The sequence below is a fragment of the Apodemus sylvaticus genome, chromosome 5, assembly GCF_947179515.1.
Source record: "Apodemus sylvaticus chromosome 5, mApoSyl1.1, whole genome shotgun sequence".
In the NCBI taxonomy this organism is placed as follows: domain Eukaryota; kingdom Metazoa; phylum Chordata; class Mammalia; order Rodentia; family Muridae; genus Apodemus; species Apodemus sylvaticus.
In genome coordinates, this window is record NC_067476.1 from 12,347,608 (window position 1) to 12,366,172 (window position 18,565).

Below are 18,565 nucleotides of genomic sequence, written 5' to 3' on the forward strand. Positions count from 1 at the left end.
CATGGCGGTAAACACTTGGGGCTGCTAAGCACTTCAATTTACAGGTGTGCATTCATTCCAAAAACTTACAGCCACATACATGGAGGCCCTAAATCTTTAAGTGTTCAAATTCCATGCATATAGTGCTTAGCATAGAGCCTACATGTGTATATAGAGCCTATATGTGTCACCCCACATTTTCTGAGGCCTCTCCAGATGACTAATACCGAATACAAAATCAATGCTGTACAGTCATTGCCACCGTCTAATCTGCACATGCCTGGTGCAGAAGTGATTCTTTTTGTGAACATTTTTGATGCATGGTTGGTGGTCCCATGCACAGAGGGCTGAGCATGCACAGAGTAATGTGTGGCTATACACATCTATGTACACACATGGGCTAAAGAAGAAGGATGCTTCACTCTAGAGAGAGTACAGGTCACAGACACAGACAGAAGTGTGGCTCCTCCATAGTCTGTTCCTGGGATGTCAGGCCTTGGGGCATTTCTTCAATGGCCCAAACCCACAGGTACAGGGGACTTGCTGAATCAAACACTGCCCTACTTGCAGGTGAGTGACAGTGGTGACGAGGATGACTTGGTGCTCCATGGAACTACTCTGGCCTCCTAGGGAACGGCATCCACTGGGCTAGAGAGATGGTCCAGTGGTTAAGAGTGCAAAAAGCCAGGAGTTCTGTTCCTTGCACCCATATCAGGAAGCTCACAATCACCTATAACTCCAGTTCCAGGGGCATCTGATGCCCTCTTCTGGCCTCCAACTGCACTGCAGCCATGTGAACATACACATATAATTTAAAATAAAATTTTAAAAAATCTTTAAAAGCGCCGGTAAGTTTTTTTATTTCAAGACTAGAGATAAATCCAAGAAAAAAATGTTTGAAACCCTGATGAGAAAATGACCCCCTGACTCCCTGGTTAGTTAATCTGAACTCACTGCAAAACTGCCTGTGGGAAGCTCAGGCTCAGCCCCGCTTCACCAACATGCTGAGGAACCAGAACTCCACCCCAGACAGAGCGGCACCAGCTTCAGATGACATCCCTCCTCCTGGGTGACTGTGTCACTATTGAGCTTGGAAAGCATATCCCAAACCCGGCAGAGTGCCTGCCCAGGCCACTCAGACCACCAGTCCTTGCGGCCATTTCCTAAGAAGTAAGGTAAATAAGTACAGTCCAGCTGGACTAGCTTCTGTCTGACCTCACCTTGGAATGCATAGCTTATTTATAATTAACAGTGGCTTTTCCTGAGAAAGATCTGATCCCTTCTTTCCACCAAAATAGAACACAGCACTTGCCATGGCTGGACTGGACAGGTATTTACTTTTCTTTGAAGAGAACAACTTCAGAAAACACTTCCATCCACAGGGGTAACTGGCTCCTAGACCTCTCACCTGGAGTGGCAGACCCTAAGAAGGCCAGTATTCATGGTCAGGGCCCCTGTCATGTCTCTCTCCTGTTACCCTCCCGTACCCCTCATACCTGTGGAGTGGCAGAGGTGACCAACACGCTAGCCATCAGACCATTCCTCTTGTACATAGTCTCCAGGCCACAGGGAACTTCGGTGCCACCTCTGCTGGTGACATAACCTGCCTGAGAGGTCCTGTAAGGCAAAGGTATCCATAAAAACTTGCTCTGAGCCCACAGGACCACACCATCTTCCAATAGAAAGGTGCGAACTGGTAGCCTTCAAGCTCAGCCCTAGAGCCTGTGCCTGTTTCCATCCATGGAAAATGGTGTGTCTGTGCCATTACTGAACTCATACAGAAGGCAGCATTTTTTAGACAATACTGCTGTCCAACAGCTGTATGGATTCTGCTTCCTTAGCTCCTCTGGTAGCACTCACTCACATCTATGCCTGACAATCCTGCCCCTTGCAGATTGCTGGGTCCCACCTGTGTATCCATCCCACAGTGTGCCTGGCCCTCACAAGTCCAAGAATTTGTAATTCCAAATGAGATAAAGGTTGGTGAAGAAACCAGATACCACCATACTGTGCCATCACAAATGATCCCACAAAGCAGTCACCAAGGTCCACGTGCTGAATTCCTCCAACTCATCTTTTCCCTTCCAGTAGCCCAAGGAAAGCCTTTTAATCCTGCCTATTTTTTATGAGGCTCAGAGGACATACTCTGGTGCATATGCTTATTCTATGCAGCAGCAGCATAACCCAAGAGCCATCTGAAAATCAGGTCTGGTTATTCTGCCTGGACTGTTCATGTGCACATGCTCCAGAGAGCCATCTATCACTGCACAGAACACTGAAAAGCTCTCAGCAGAAGACTGGGCAGTCTAGGCACAAGATGGAAGCTGACTGTGCTTACCAGAGGGTGGGTGCCTTGAGTTGGGGTAACAAGCAGGAAGATGGCTGGAAGACAGAAAAAACAGAGCCCAGAGAAAATACTGCAGCACAAGTGAGAACAGGCAGACTAGACCCAGTGTTTATAGCAAGGTACTGAGGGATGGTGCAGCCATCATCGGGGAAGGGTCAGGGAGGTGGAGGAGGTCTGGCAGGAAAGTGATAAACTTGACTCAGGGCATGGTGAATCTGTGGCAGATGAGAAAGTCCACCCTGGGGAAGCGAGGCTACAAAGATGCTCAGAGGGTAGGAGCACACTCTCTCCTCCAAAGGACCGAGTCTATCTTCAAGCACCCATTCAGTTGGCTCACAACTACCTATAATTCTAGCTTCAGGAATCCAATTCAATGGGGTTCCAAGGGCTCCAATAGGTGTGCACATGCATGCGTGCATGCACACATAGATGTATATACAATACACACATACACACACACCTAATAAGGGGAAAGCCCCCAGGGAAACACAAACCAAACCACAAAGACACAACTTAAGGCCAAACAGGATGGCCAGAATTAGGACAACAAAACCCAACCCAAACCAAACTAGACTACACCTAGTATTTTCTGGGAGTGGGGCGTAGGTGGGTGAAGTCTTTGGGCATTGCTGGTGAGAAGACAACTGGAACAAGCTCTTTGGAACACAATTTGATAGCTTCTTGATTGGTTAAAACAACCCAGTGTTCTGATTCCCGGGTGTCTACTACAAAGGATGAACACATCCCACAGACACGCATTACTCCTCACAGCAAGCCTGGAACTAAGTCAGATGTCTATCACCCAGTGAATACCAAGGCAGTGTGAGCTAGCCACCCAACATGCTACTACTCAGCTATGAAAAGAAATGAGATGCTACCACAAGCCACAGCATGATCAAACCTCAAAAACATTACACTAGTGAAAAACAGTCAGATTCAAAGGAATGTACAGTGTGATTCCATTTTAGGAAATTCCCAGAAATGGCAAATTTATAGGGGAAAAGTACTCATGGCAAGAGACTGCACACTGACAGAGAGCTTTTGAGGTGATGAGAGTATTCTAAATCTGGATGATGACAAGTACAACCCAAAAATGTAGGACCTGGGATGTGGGACTGTTAAGCTGCACTGCAATGTAAGAGGCACCCTGAGCTCCAGACGGGACCTTACCTGGCTTGCCTGCCATTCCCCTGGAGTGAACCCCATGACAAACTGAGAAAGAAATATTAGCTACTATGGATGAGATGGGACCCAGAACCAAGGTAAAACCCTCCCACGTAGAGAGTAGACAGGGCCCCTAGACACACAGGAGCTCCAGAATAGGAGTCCCTATTCACTAGAATAGGTGAAAAATAAACCCAGCTCAAGATGGCAGCCACATCAATTTAAGGCCACGCCTCTTAGGCTGCCTCAAACCAGCCATGCAATCTGCTCCAAGCCTAAGGCTGGGGTACACGCTGCTCCTAGCTACATGTGCCTGGCACTCTGTGTCTCCTCAGGGCAACCAGGCCTGGGCTCCAACCTGGGTACAGATCAAACCAGAAGCTCTCGGTCAGAAGTTGTCCTAGTGGCTCCCTGCTTCTTCCAAAGGATGCTGCCATGGCCAGGGAGATAGCTCAGTGGGCAGAGGCATGTGCCTACTATTCCAGACCAGAGTTCAATCCCGGGGACCCACTTTGTAAAATGAGAGAAGTGATTCCTTTCAAGTTGTCCTCTGACCTCCACATGCATGCCATGGCACTTGTGCATACACACATACACAATGGTAAAGGGAGGGATGTGCTGCCAGCCCCATCCTCTCCTCTAGCCCCATGTGTGGGATGGGCTCTCTACACACCAGTGTCAACACCCATCCTGCGGGGGCACTGTTATCACTTCCTATAATATTACTGTCGACATTATTACTTACTGTAACATTTAATTGTGTCCTTCCCTTACAAGCTCATATTTACATGGTCCCCTTCTCTTTTTCTATGTAAACAATTAGCTTTATTTTTTGTTTGTTTGTATGTTTTGTTTTACAAGACAGATTTTCTCTGTGTAGACCAGGCTGACCTCGAACTCAGAGATTCGCCTGCCTGGAATTAAAGGCATGCACCACCACTCTCTGACAAACAATTAGCTTTAAACATTAAACAAACCAACCAACCAGGGCTTTGTGCTTTGTGAGAACACGGGCTTGCATTCCTGCTGGGCAGGTTGTTACCCATAGTGGGCTCCAGGGAACCAAGCACAGTGTAAAGCACAGGACTGCCCATCTGCTTCCCTCCGCCAGCCCCAGTCGACCTGGAGAGGACCTCCTGCCCATGTGTAGCCCATCATATTTTACACGGAAGGCAGACTCTAGAAAGAAAGACCCTCATTTGCGTCTGACTCCTGCATGTCTTGACATGACAGAGATAGCCTCACTGATGGGCAGCAGCTCTCAAACAAGAGATCCATCTCTCCATGTGCAGAAAACGGCAGGAGCGATCGGACGGAGCAACACAACTTGCATCCAGGTCAGGTCCTGAGGCTGCTGAGTACCTGGGCTAGAACCTGGCCAGAAGCAGTGGACCTACAGGCTGGGGCACAGCAGAAGGACATTGTAGGCTACAGCAGTACAGGTAGCAGGGGGTGGGGGGTGGGGGGTTACCGGTTTTCCCTGGAGGTACTGGGAATCTTCTAATTCAAGATTGTGAACAAGTGGTAGCAAATTTCATTTCTATTTTATTTCGTGTGTGTGTGTCTGTGTGTGTCTGTGTGTGTCTGTGTGTGTCTGTGTGTGTGCACAGATATACCCTCAGAGGCTAGAAGACAGCACTGAGTTCCTCAGAGCTAGAGCTACAGGCAGATGTAGGCCGGGCCCTGAACTCACTACAGGAGAAGAGCAGAACGTCCTACTAATCTCTGAGCCTTGTCCCCAGCTGAGCAGGCATGGGTTCTGAAGTAATGGGGAAGTCTAGCTTTCCTGCACATGACCAAGTGTGTAATTAGGACATTAAAAGGCCAACATGGGCCTACTAGGAGGTCAGGAGAAGGAAGGTGGGCCTCAAGCCTGCAAGCACAGCATGGGGCACTAGGTACCTGGAACAAAATCAGCAGAGGTCCCTTCTCACCTCAGCTGTGCTTGGATTCTTACAGGTGCTGAGGAAGTCCATCAAGCAAGGCAGGAACCTGTGTGGCCACAGCATCAGCGCCTGCCTCTGCTCTCCCCTCAGCTGATCAGAGTGCAGAGTTCATCACCCCTGGTCCTGTGTAGAGGATTCCAGCCCTGGGGCCCAAGGATGGCAAACCCAGCTTGGCCCTTAGTGCCTCTGCCACAGTCTGTTACACAGAGGCTTTGTCCCAGACTCTGGAGACAGGACTTACATGCATTCTGTAAAGCCCATTTGTGGTAGTCTGAGTGAAAGTGGCCCCCATAAACTCATAGGGAGTGGCACTATTAGGAGGTGTGCCCTTGTTGGAGGAAGTGTATCCCTAGCAGTGGACTTTGAAGTTTCAGATCTCAAAGTCAGGCCCAGTGTCTCTCTCTTCCTGCTGCCTATGGATTGGGATATAGAACTCTCAGCTCTTTCTCCAGCATGACAATAAAGGAGCAAACCTCTTGGATGGTACACCAGCCCAAATAAATGTTTTCCTTCAAAGAGTTGCCATAGTCATGATGTCTCTTCACAACAATAGCAATACTAAGACACCACTTCGCAGATGTAAATACAGTGACTGAGGGAGATGGATTAAACTATTAGTGTAGGCACATCTTTTCACGTCTGCATTCTCTGTATCCATCGGGAAGGTGGTATCAGCTTAGATGGGGTATAGCAGCCTGTACACACAAAACCCCATTCTTCCCACCCTCCCTTGACTTCTCTACCTCTCAGCCCACCCCCACCCTCTCCTGTATACACAGGCAAACACACTCTTGCTGCCAACCCTCCTGGAAACCCAAACAATGCCAGAGTAAAAGCAGTTCTCATGATGTAATTCTTTAAGAGTGTGGCAGCTGTTATCAGAACCACAGAATAACTGCACGTCTGTCTCTGCTCATTACAAGAGTCTGGTCTTGGGGAGGGGAGATTCCCAGAGAGGGAAAAGAAAAGCCCAGATGTAGCCCTAGGCTCCTTCCAGGCAAAGTGCTCCTCAACACTTCCGGCTCAGGAAACCATAGGATGGGCCGAGATACGCAGGCCAATGAGCAGACCTTATGGGGAAGGCAGAATAATCACTTTTCCTAAGACAGTAGAGGCTATTTCCAAGAAAATGCACACAACCAGGCCTGTCCTATTACAAGAGTGTGATTTCTTCCAAATGTGGCAAGCATGTATGAAAATGGATCCCAAACAGGGTGGGAGAAAGAGCCGCATGCAGGGGTGAACTGGGATGTGTTGTCACGGTCCCTGCACTGGGAGCACCACTCTTAGCTGGCTCATGCACAGAAGCTGTGTGGAAGACCAATGGGGAGGAGCCTGAGCCTGCTCTGCTTCTGTCCCTCCTCCAGTGCTCTATTTTAGGAGTCACAAGCATGGGCCCTCTTGCAGCAAGGCCACAGTGAGTCAGGCCTACTGTGGCCAATGGGCTCTAGAGAGAGCTCTGGGAAATGCGAGTGAGGAGATGAGTGAAGTCAGATACCTACAAAAGCCCTGGGAACATCCTTGTGAGGCCTCCACCTCAGAAGTCTGGGAAGAAGGTTCCCTTCTGTGTTGTTAAGGATGTGGTGTCTAGATCAGGAGTCTAATATTCTGGTCCTCTCTCCAGATCTATAGAGCCCTCACTCAGTCACACGCTTGACTTTAATGATTCAAAGAACATCTATCTGCCCTGGGACTAAGCAAGCGGTGCTACCCGAGGGAGAGGGACACAGTCCGCCCAGCAAAGGCAGAGATGCATATGTGCTTCTCGGTAGCCAAGTCTCCTCCCAAAACCCAAGCCACCCAAAGCACCTGAGCAGTCCCCCGCTGTGACCTTGCCTCCGCACAGTGACCCTTGCCAATGTAGATTCAGAAACTACAAGGTGTACAGTAAAGGGGTGCATTCTCCCACATACTAAACCTAGGAGGGAGCCCCTTTAACCAGAGAACCCTGAACTGGGATGCCTGGTGCTGGCCTGGCTCATTGGCCACTCCTCCTTCTGAGACCAAGTTCCTCTTCCTGAAACCAAAAGGGTAGGGGTGGGGTGGTGAATCTAGAATCACATGTTCCTTGACAAACATCATAAGCACTGTCCTTGGCCCCAACTTCATAACAAGTAGCTGGGCAACCCCCAAGAGGAGGGGAACTGTGGCAAGCAGGCAGCTGGCACAGCCAGGGGCACACAGGGTCTGTCACCTGTGGACAGAGGCTAAGGTGCGGGCTCAGCCAGCTCTCTAAGCTCGTGCAGCCCCACCGCACACTCTCCAGGGCCCTGATGGGGTGAGAGGTGTGTAAATGTCCACAAGTGTGGGAGGATTGGTGACACGATTCTGCTCTCCATTGCATGAAGTGCACCCTCAGATTTGCTTTCTCCTCTCCAAACCTTGCTGAAAGAAGCAAACAGACTTAAAACATGAATGAAACCATTTCAGCTCTGAAATCCGGGGAAGGAAGACCTGAATGGACAAACAGGACTAGCTTGAGGGGAAGGAACTGTGGGTGCTGGGCATCTGGTCTCAGAGTCGTTTCCTCTCCACCAACAGCACCCAGTAATAAATACAATAGCACAAACCAGAAAAGACAAACAAGGAGTTTAAAGAAATGTACAGAAGTCACCAGAAGAAAACCATAAATTCTCATTAAAATGTTTTAAGGGCCTGGCCCGGGGCAAAGGCTCATGCCAGCAAAGCCTGACAACCTGAGTTTGGTCTCTGTGACCCACATGGTAGACGACCTCTGTAAACTGTCTTCTGACCTCCACACGCATACACACTCAAACACACACAACATACATAAATGTAATGTTTCTGTTAAAGAGTTCTAGGGGCTGGAGATGGCCCCATGGTTAAGAGTACTCACTACTCTTGCAGTGGACCCATGACCACCACCACCAGCACCCATACAGCCAGCAACCATCTATAACTCCAGTTCTGAAGGCTCTGACGCCCTCTGCTGGCCTCCACCAGCAGTGCATGCACTCAGTACATACATTCATGCAGGCAAAAAACACCAGAACACATAAAATAAAAATATGTTTAAATCTTACTTTTAAGAAGATTTAAAGACCTTTCACTCCCTTGAAGACAAAACCATAAATTCATCAATTCTCTCAATTAATCCATAAATAAAATAAAATCACTTAGGAAGGCAGGAACTTGCTAAAAACATTATCTAATATTTGTAAGAAAACTGTTTGCCAAGCACAGTGGTGCACACCTCTGTACAAGCATCTCATAGGCAGAGATGGGGCTCCCTGAGTTTGAGGCCTAACTGATCTACTGGGAGAGTTCTAGAACAGCCAGAATTTACATAGTCAGACCCTGTCTCAAAAACCAACAGCAAAAAGGCAAAAACAAAAATAAATTAATTAATTAATTAATTAATTAATGCTTGGCAAGGGGAACATTAAAAAAAGAGCGAAAAAAATTAAACCATTTGAGGAAAAACAGATTCGTGTGTTTTGAGTCTTGGAAGAAAGAAGCCCTCCCTGAGGGTCACAAGAATGACAGGAAACCAAGGGAAACAGTGGCCAGCGTGTGTGTGTGTGTGTGTGTGTGTGTGTGTATGTGTGTGTTCTGTCTAGCCTCCTGTAGTGCTGGGGATGGAACCTCACGCCTGCTGCATATTAGGCAGACCTTCTGCCACTGAGTCACCCACTGCCCAACCAGCAGATTTAAATATGCTAACAAGCTTCTCTTCAGGACAGAAAAGGAACATGGAAAGACCCAAGACAACCAATAATACTAGAAAAGGTCCATGGGATCCCATGCAGGGGATGAACCAGCATTCTTGACGTGAAAGGTCCCCTGGGAGCCCTGGCAGGGCGCCTGGCAGACATGGCACCTTTGGGCCTGGAAATGAGATCTACAAGCACTGAAAGCACAGTATGAGGCTGCACTCAGCATGCAGGGACCCTTAGGACAGCCGCCAGGCCTGAGCCCAGGAGGCCACTGACTCCAACCCACACATGTACTTCTGTGCCCAATTACACTGTATCTCTGGCATGTTCTGAGCAGTAAATCAGAAGATCAAGACATTGGGACTTACAGACAAGGAACGATGCCCACAGCTCAGGGGCCTGCTCACATCAGCACACTTATCCGGCCAACAAATATTTGCCCAAAGCCTGTTTGTACTGCGTACAAACTGGGGTTGGTATCCTGGATTCTAGGGGCATAGCAGTAAGGAAGAAGCCTAAAACCCCTCAGTAAACAGCAAATATGGCATTCAGGAAAGACACGGCTTGTCAGCAAGTGATAAAGAAGAGAACTGGAGAGGCCCACGAGCAGGGCGGGGAGAACTGGCTTCCAGTGGGCACGTCTCACTAAGAAAGTGCCATCTACACATGCTTGAGGCTGCTCATGACACATGCACACATGAGGAAGACATACAGAAAACCTGCCTCCCAAAGAACCCTCCAGGTACACTTAAGTTTCCACCGTTTGTACACTTCAATGCTGCCTACTTATAAAAGATATGGAAAACCCCTGGAGCAGCACAGCACCTATAGGTAAAGTAGTTGCACACTTGAAGGGTGACTCACTGGATTAAAGACAGCCTCTGGGTGGAGAGGCCGGCGCACTGCGTGGCAATTTGGTGCCACCTGGTGGCCAGTTGCTTAAATAAATACTGGTACTCCAATAGTGCGAAGTCAGATTCACCAAGGTTACAAGAGTATGAAGCCATGTCTGCCCTCTGGGCAGTGACAGTGAGGAACTAGGATGTCAGAGTCAGGGTGGAATTTGTTTAGCTGGATTGAATTTTAAATCATAGGTGTCTAATGATTCATTTATTTTTACAAATTAATTTATTGCAACTGTCAATAGTTGGCTGTTCATCATTGGACTGAGGTGGAGAGGAGGGTTGGCAGCACAGAGCCAGAGCCCAGGCCATTAGCAGGGAATCTGGGGGACTCAGAAAGGAGTGCCAGGCCTCGGGACACAGGTTCCTCAGAATTTGAGGTTGGTGTCAGTGGAAGTGCCTGGAGTGAGACCCGTGAACCTGGAGTGACATGCAGCTGCTGGGGTCTCTAGAAGTGACATGCAGCTCCTGGGGCCTCTAGAAGTGACATGCAGCTGCTGGGGCCTCTAGAAGTGACATGCAGCTGCTGGGGCCTCTAGAAGTGACATGCAGCTCCTGGGGTCTCTAGAAGTGACATGTAGCTCCTGGGGCCTCTAGAAGTGACATGCAGCTCCTGGGGCCTCTAGAAGTGACATGCAGCTGCTGGGGCCTCTAGAAGTGACATGCAGCTCCTGGGGCCTCTAGAAGTGACATGCAGCTGCTGGGGCCTCTAGAAGTGACATGCAGCTCCTGGGGCCTCTAGAAGTGACATGCAGCTGCTGGGGCCTCTAGAAGTGACATGTAGCTGCTGGGGCCTCTAGAAGTGACATGCAGCTCCTGGGGCCTCTAGAAGTGACATGTAGCTGCTGGGGCCTCTAGAAGTGACATGCAGCTGCTGGGGCCTCTAGAAGTGACATGCAGCTGCTGGGGTCTCTAGAAGTGAGATGCAGCTGCTGGGGTCTCTAGAAGTGACATGCAGCTCCTGGGGTCTCTAGAAGTGACATGCAGCTGCTGGGGCTTCTAGAAGTGACATGCAGCTCCTGGGGCCTCTAGAAGTGACATGTAGCTGCTGGGGCCTCTAGAAGTGACATGCAGCTGCTGGGGCCTCTAGAAGTGACATGCAGCTGCTGGGGCCTCTAGAAGTGACATGCAGCTGCTGGGGCCTCTAGAAGTGACATGTAGCTCCTGGGGTCTCTAGAAGTGACATGCAGCTGCTGGGGCCTCTAGAAGTGACATGTAGCTGCTGGGGCCTCTAGAAGTGACATGCAGCTCCTGGGGCCTCTAGAAGTGACATGCAGCTCCTGGTGTCTCTAGAAGTGACATGTAGCTCCTGGGGCCTCTAGAAGTGACAAGCAGCTGCTGGGGTCTCTAGAAGTGACATGCAGCTCCTGGGGCCTCTAGAAGTGACATGCAGCTCCTGGGGCCTCTAGAAGTGACATGCAGCTGCTGGGGTCTCTAGAAGTGACATGCAGCTCCTGGGGTCTCTAGAAGTGACATGCAGCTGCTGGGGCCTCTAGAAGTGACATGTAGCTGCTGGGGCCTCTAGGAGGGAAACGAGAGCAACAGTCAAGAACATGACAACAGCACAGCTTGGTTCTTCAGAGTGGGGAAAGTGGCTGTACACACACACACACACACACACACACACACACACACACATATACACACACGAAGGCCAGAACTTGGATCCTTAAATCCCAAGAAGAGGCTAGTTGTATCTTGGTGGGGAATAGGAAGAGGGTTTTATGCTTTTCTAGGTGCTAAATCCGCAGGATGCAAGGAAGGGTCACATATGGCCAACACATGCCCAGCTGTCCTTAAGGAAGAAAGCCATTTTAGCAGAGGAGAAGAACACCAGGAGTACTGGGTACCTGATACAATGGCAGAGTTTGCCTGGCACAGAGGGAAGAATGGCAGAAGCAGAGGAGCTTTGTGGGGCGCGTAGCTCAGTCTGCCAGTGGTGTCTACTGCAGCTCTGCGTTAAGCTGTTTGTTAAACAGTTACAAGGTTCTTAAAACACCAGATATCTACTATATACAAGATGGCAGGCTGAGAGAATGGCTGGAACGTATCTCTGTAAAGGGAAGGGTGTGAAAGGAGGGACAAGGAGGAAGCAGAGCTCGGTATCTAGGACCTTCAACACAGGCAAGGCAAGCACCACACAAAGTTGTTCTGGTACAGAAAGAGGGATAAAAGGCACAGTTGTTTCTGCTGGGGATAGAAGCTGTATTGTTTGAACCTGAGTTTGGTACATGGAATAGGTATCCCCTATGCAACAATGGCTGAAACTACAAGTTAGTATTATCACAAAAAGAATTTTAAAAATGGGGTTAGCAGCCATGGCTAACAGCATGTTTTGTACCCTGTGCGGGGACTTTTGTTTAGCTAGTCTATTGTGTTTGGCTGTGCATTACCTTCTTAATTAAAACAGGAAGCCTATTTTTTATTAAGAAAATTTTAAATTAAGGGACATTCTAGATAGGTAACTACACCTTTCTGTCATTTCTTCTTTTGAAATGTGTTTATAAACATAGCTGGGGCCTAAAGAAGAGATGAAGCCTCTTCATCTAAAAGAAGAGATGAAGCCAGGGAAAGTGAGCCTGAGATGAGCTGACCCCAGCCCAGGCCATGTGGCCTGAGGGTGAGGGGGGCAAAATAACTACCAGTCTGCACCACGGGGCCCAGACAAGGAGCAAGCCTGAGATGACTACCAGTCAGACACTGTGTAGGCCTGGGCAAGCAGACCACACCCAAAACAACCCCTGCCCGGTGCATGGTGCCACACTGTGTGGGAAGGGCATAGCATTTCTGAGACCACTCCTGAGATGATCCCAGACACCCAGAGACCGAAGGTGCCAATAAGAGAAGCAAGAAGATGGTGGAGAAATGGAAGAGGAAGAGAAGCAGAAGATATGTGTACAATGAAGAGAGGCAAACTCAAGGGTAGTGAGGAACAGCCTGACATGAGTAGTCAGTGATGCCACCTAAGACTATGCTGAGGTCCTGGCCTGTGCTGCCACTGAGGACCATGTCTGGGTCCATGGCCCTGCAGCAGCAAGGGTCTGATACCACCAAAGGCTAGGCAGACATCCCTGGTCTGGGCTGCCTCCCAGGACCATGTTGGTGGCTGAGAGTTGTGCAGAACTGGCTCCACCCCTCACCTGGACATCACAGGAAAGCTGGCCCTAAGGGCCTGAGAGCAGGAAAGCTGACCCCGCCCCTAGCCAGCTATAGTACTCAGGAGAGCAATCCCCACCCCCACACATCACCCCAGGAAGCACAGTGGAGCTGGCCCTGGTTCCAGGAGTTGCAGGTGACCTGGTCCCAAGAGTACAAGTATGGGAAAGTTGGCCATCTCCCACGGCATGGATAAGAGAGAGATGCCCTTCCTTGCCCCTTGTCACCTATTGCAGGTAGGTGAGCTGGCTTCTAGGTCATCAGAGCAGGAGAGCTGGCCCTGACCCTCACCTGCTGTAGCACTCAGGAAAGCAGGCCCTGAACCTTGTCTGGGCAGCACAATAGAGCCTGCTATGAAAGCATGGGTGTCCACGAGCCAAACCCTAAAGGCATGAGAGCAGGAGAGCTGTAGCCCCCCACCCTTGCTTGCCGCAACACTGGGTGGTCTACTCAGGGCAGGGCTGAAGAGCTTGCTCGGGTGGTGTGGGTGCAGGAGAGCTGACCAGCCCAGATACCTCCCAGGTCCAGATCCAGGGCTTTGAGTTGGCCCACCCCACATGTACCCCACCAATAAACCACTGGAATGTGTAAAGAAGCCGGTCCTACAGATCCAAAGCTATAGGCTTTATGACCCAGGGCAGGAACAGGATAGCCAAAAGGAGTCCCACTGAGGTTCTAGTATTGATAGTATAGCAGAAGCTAGAGGCTTCAAACCAGATCAAAGATTCACTGCAATTGACATTTGCAAGCAAAGAAGTATGGACAAAAGGGTGTACTGTGGGATATACTATAGCTTTCACAACAAGATATTTTTCTTTTGGAGAGGAGATTGCAAGGGAGGAGGGCAGGTCCGAAGGGACAGGGAGATGAGTGGGATTGCAGTACTTGATGTGAAATTTACAAGAACCAATAAGAAGTTTAAAAAAAAAAGAGGATGTGAGAAAATGGGTGGACCATACTGTTCCCACATGGCTCCTCCCATTTCTAGGCACTCCATTGCTCCTGTGTCTGAGCCAAACTCCATCCACTGCCCTACAGCCCTCAGTCAAATGTGGGAACATGCAGAGAGTTTGTTCAGAGGCAGCTGTGGGTAACTAAAGCTCTTAGGCTAGGGCTGTGGGTGATGCAACAGTCACACCTGCTCATCCTCCACCCCATCACTCTAGAGCCACCTGAAACTCATACGGAGATCTGAGCTCTGGCCAGGGGCTTATGGCAGAGACAGCTCAGGGTGAAGAAAGGAGCTGACCTGGACAATACGAACTGCTCTGTGATCAGTGCACACATCCGACAGAGTGTGAAGACCAGAGTCTGAGGGGACAGCAACAGGAACAAGAGCAACAGCTGTCAGAGTGGCCACAAGTGTGCACCAGGAGGGAACAGAGACAGGTGGGAAAACTCTCAACCGGAGAACCCCGGAAAAGAAACCCCACCACAGCTTGATCTGGGTTGGAGGGGCCTGTACCAATCACACTCTGTTACCATAAGACAACACCAGAGATGACAGATTTACAAAAAGAAAATATTTGGCCCATAGTTCTTCAGTCCAAATAAAGTGAAGGCAGAATGTCACCAAGGGACCATCACATTAGGACTAGGAGGCAGAGCTAGAAAGAAAGCAAAACCAAGGCTCCCACAAGCCCCGTCTTGGGCAGCCCCACGCCAAGCCGTAACAGTAACCCTTGCAAGAACCCCACACACAGGAAACATTCAGCCCCACTATGCATGAGCTTATCACGGATGCCTGGTGGGTGCTCCCTCAGCCTCCCAGGCCCATTTGGGAGGTTGTCTCACTAACTGCAGCCCTGCTGGTTCATGTGAACAAGAGAGCACCTGTTTGGTATGACTTAAAGAACACCAGTACAGCCATGATACCTCATCTAATCTCCTTACAGAACATTGCCATGAAACGCTAGTGTTCCACTGGGTTGTAACTTTCTTTTCTAAGCCCATACAACTCAGAACAAATCAATTGTAACACTATGAGGTCCAGCTTCAACCTGTTCTTAGACATGCCTCACCCATGGATTGATATCTGCTATTGCTGTCTTTGATGGATGCTGTTCTCTTTTCTCAGCAGGCTAGGAACATGAGGCCCTTTTACCTCCAGTCAGCTGACAGGGCTCACAGCCCCTCATCTAAACCACTTTCTCTAGCCTTGGCATTCCCTTCTCTCCTAGATCTATGAAGTCTGTGTCCTCAGCTCACTGACTGACTGCTCCATGGAAACCACAAGTCCAGCTGCCAACTTCTCCCTAGCTTCCCACTACTCTCCTGTCCCACAGTCATGCATGCTAGCATACTAAGGATACCCACCCTGATGGAGCATCACAGACCCTTCCATAACCCCACTTACCCACTGGCCACTTCCCACAGCAGCCACTTCCCACACAGCACAGGCAGAGAGCCCCTTCTGTTATGACTCTAGCCTTGGTGCACCTAACTTCTTTCTCATCTGCTACAGCCAGTTCATATTTTTTAAAAGTACTTTTAACATAAGTAAATTTATTTGTAAACGTACATCTAAAGTACACTTTACATACAATATAAAATGATTACAAATATAAGATTATAGAGATAAAGTTATGAGTATGTTAAGAATAATTGTATTTTACTTATTTCTGAAGTACTTTAATAATAAAAGCAATTTTTTAATGTTTATATAAACTTCTTCACAGAAGTACAAGTACAATGTATGCAGAAGCGTACATAATAACTAAAGGAATTCCCACTTCCAATCAGTACCTGTGTGGAGGTCTCCAGCCCCCACATGCCCGTGGGACCCTTCCATCATGACTCGCCTATACAGGGAACCCACTACTGTGGGTTTTGTTAGTATGGATTCACCTTGTCTCTCCTAATCTATACAAGGGGTATCTGCGTGGGAATGAACACTGTGAGTCACCCAGATTTCCCAGCTGAACTGGTACTCTGTCCAGGGTCACTACTCTACAGGATCCTAATAGGATATCTGTCCATCCTATGACTGACAGGCTCTGACCTGGCTTCCCATTTGGGCAATTAATGTCAGTGCTGCTGCCAGCACTGCAGAGGAGGCTTCTGGGATGTGCCTGCCTGCCTGCCGTTCTGTGTGCCACTCTCGGGGCTGGCTTGGTGCCAAGTGGGGATGGGGGCTGTTTCTGGCTTTTCCTGGTGGCTATGCCAGCGCGATCACATTCCCATTAGCGGGGACAGCGATATGCTGCTCCGTAGTGGTGCCGCCATTTCTCCCTCAGGGTAGCTACTCTGATAAAGAGGCATTCACAGGGTAAGCACAGTCCCTTTAGAGAAGGGAACAGTGACAGTGACAGGGCCCTCAAACTTACAGACCTGAGGTGAGTCAGAGTAAAGTATAGCATTGTTGCCACTTCTGCCTAAATATCATTTCTTAATAAAACCCAAGGAGAGGACGCGAAAGCACTGTGTGGAAGGACAGACAGGTCAACCCAACTGTAAGGTGAACACAAAAAGGGGAGCAGGACGGAGGTCACCCTGGTGTGTGTATATGGGTTTGTTTTTTTTTTTTTTTAGCTTTTTATACAACTATTATATAATAAAGACTTTAAAACAGAATTTATGGAGCCCAAACTCACTCTTTACAATTGTGCAATTGAGTGGTTCTCACATGCTCCACAAGGGCTTGCTCATCACCTCTTGCTAACTCCAGAGCACTCTTACCACTGAACTCAATCCCTCTCCACAGACACTAGTTACCGCCCACCACCCCTCACCAGCCCTCCAGTCACTGACCCACCTTCTGTGTCTAAGGCTCTATCTCCTCTGGATGCTTCACACAAATAGAATCTAACAGTCTGCTCTCTGCAGCTCAAGCGGTCCACCCGGCCATCCTTCTAGCCATTCATCAGCCCATAGGAATTTCTGGGGCTGTAGGTTCTATTACAATGCAGCTATGAACATCAGGTAAAGGTTTTTGTCTGGGCATCCGTCTCTTGGCTAAACACCTTAGAATGGAATGGCCTAGGTCACATGATAACTCAAGAGTCAACTGTTTCAACATCGCTGTTTTCCAAAGACTCGAACAAAGGTGCCCAGCAAACTGCTCCACAGAGTATGAGACAGTATCCCTGAAAGCAGCTCTGGTGGGCAGCACACCTGCACAGCACCATGCAAGCCAGACGGTACATATCCAGACACACTGGAGGACTGGAGATGGCTGCCAAACCTCAGCTCTTTGGAGAGCATTCATATGCAGGAGTTTTGCTTTGAGCTGGATTCTGCTCCTGCCTTAACTGTTATGACTTCATACTCTGTCTTCTTTCAATAATTATTTCAGGTTCTCTTTTACAATCACCATCCTGGAATGGCTCCACTCTGCTGGTCCTTTCCCACTGTCATGCACATGACTCTGGGTCTGAGTCACCTCCCAACTGCTGAGCATGTCTTCTATCATATTTTCCCCCCAGGAACAGTGTTTAGTATGAATGTAGCAAAAGCTACGCATAAAAGGTGGGTGCTGGACTGCCTGGAACGGGCACCTCTTACAATGAGACGTCAACCGGACTTGGACGGGGCCTGAACACTCCTCCGGCCACTGCTCCTTCCCCGCAACTAGATGCAGTGCTGCCCCGGCCCCAGGCAGGCCCACTCTGCATGAACTCTGTCAACAAGGTAGTCTTTCTCTGAAGGGTTCTTAGGCAAGGCTCATATTATGTCTTCCTTTAAAATTGAAATTTCACCAAGATGTTAGTTGCTGGGACATCTTTGCTGTCTTGTCTGGTTCACACGGAGGCTTGTGATCTGCAGATGGAGTCTTTCTCTGTTTAACCTGAGGATTCCTCCTAACCACACCCGTCACAGTTTCCAACTTAAGTACTCCAGAGGACACACACTGGCCCTTCTTGCCCAAACATCTCCACTTCCTTCCTCCTGGTCCAGGGTGCTCAGCCCTCATGGGCTCTTCCCACTTCTGAAGCCGGCTTGTGTGAGTTACTTCCTAATGCCCTCTGGTCAGCACGTCTCTCTTCCCGCCTTCTCTCATCTTTCAGAGGACCTCTGACTTCCTCAAAAAGACAGGAAGGCAGACGATGAGATGGCTAAACAAACGTCCTTAGCGGCTGAATCTTCTTGGTGCATCTGTCCAGTGTTACTTTTCTGCCTTTTCTACCTAACTGTTCTTTGTTTGCTGGCTTGCTTCTTTTGAGATAGAGTCTCGCACTGTAGCCCAGGTTGGCCTCAAAGGTCTTAGGTTGGATGGAAAGACTTAGATGGAAAGACCCAGAGCTCTGGCAGCCATCTTAGGCCATGAGGTAGCCTCAGACTTAGAAAGTACTTTGGTCTCTGTTCCAGCATGCTCCTTACCTACTTTGAGCCAAACTTCTACCTTCTAACTTCTCACACCTCAAAAATAAACTTGTATCTCATGTCTTTGTTTTT

At 49.0% G+C, this 18,565-nt stretch overlaps 1 protein-coding gene across 5 annotated transcripts in view; it reads right to left on the reverse strand.

Annotated features, from left to right (window-relative positions):
* The window catches only part of Ralgps1 (Ral GEF with PH domain and SH3 binding motif 1), a 237,172-nt gene that overhangs the window by 205,642 nt on the left and 12,965 nt on the right, over positions 1-18,565 (reverse strand). For 4 of the 5 annotated variants that reach the window (XM_052182232.1, XM_052182231.1, XM_052182229.1 and 1 more), the window contains exon 2: positions 1,476-1,596. In XM_052182232.1, the coding sequence (XP_052038192.1) occupies positions 1,476-1,532 (57 nt within the window). In that variant the 5' untranslated portion in view covers positions 1,533-1,596. Of the gene's footprint in view, positions 1-1,475; positions 1,597-18,565 lie in introns of those variants that run through there. The other variant, XM_052182230.1, reaches the window with a different exon arrangement.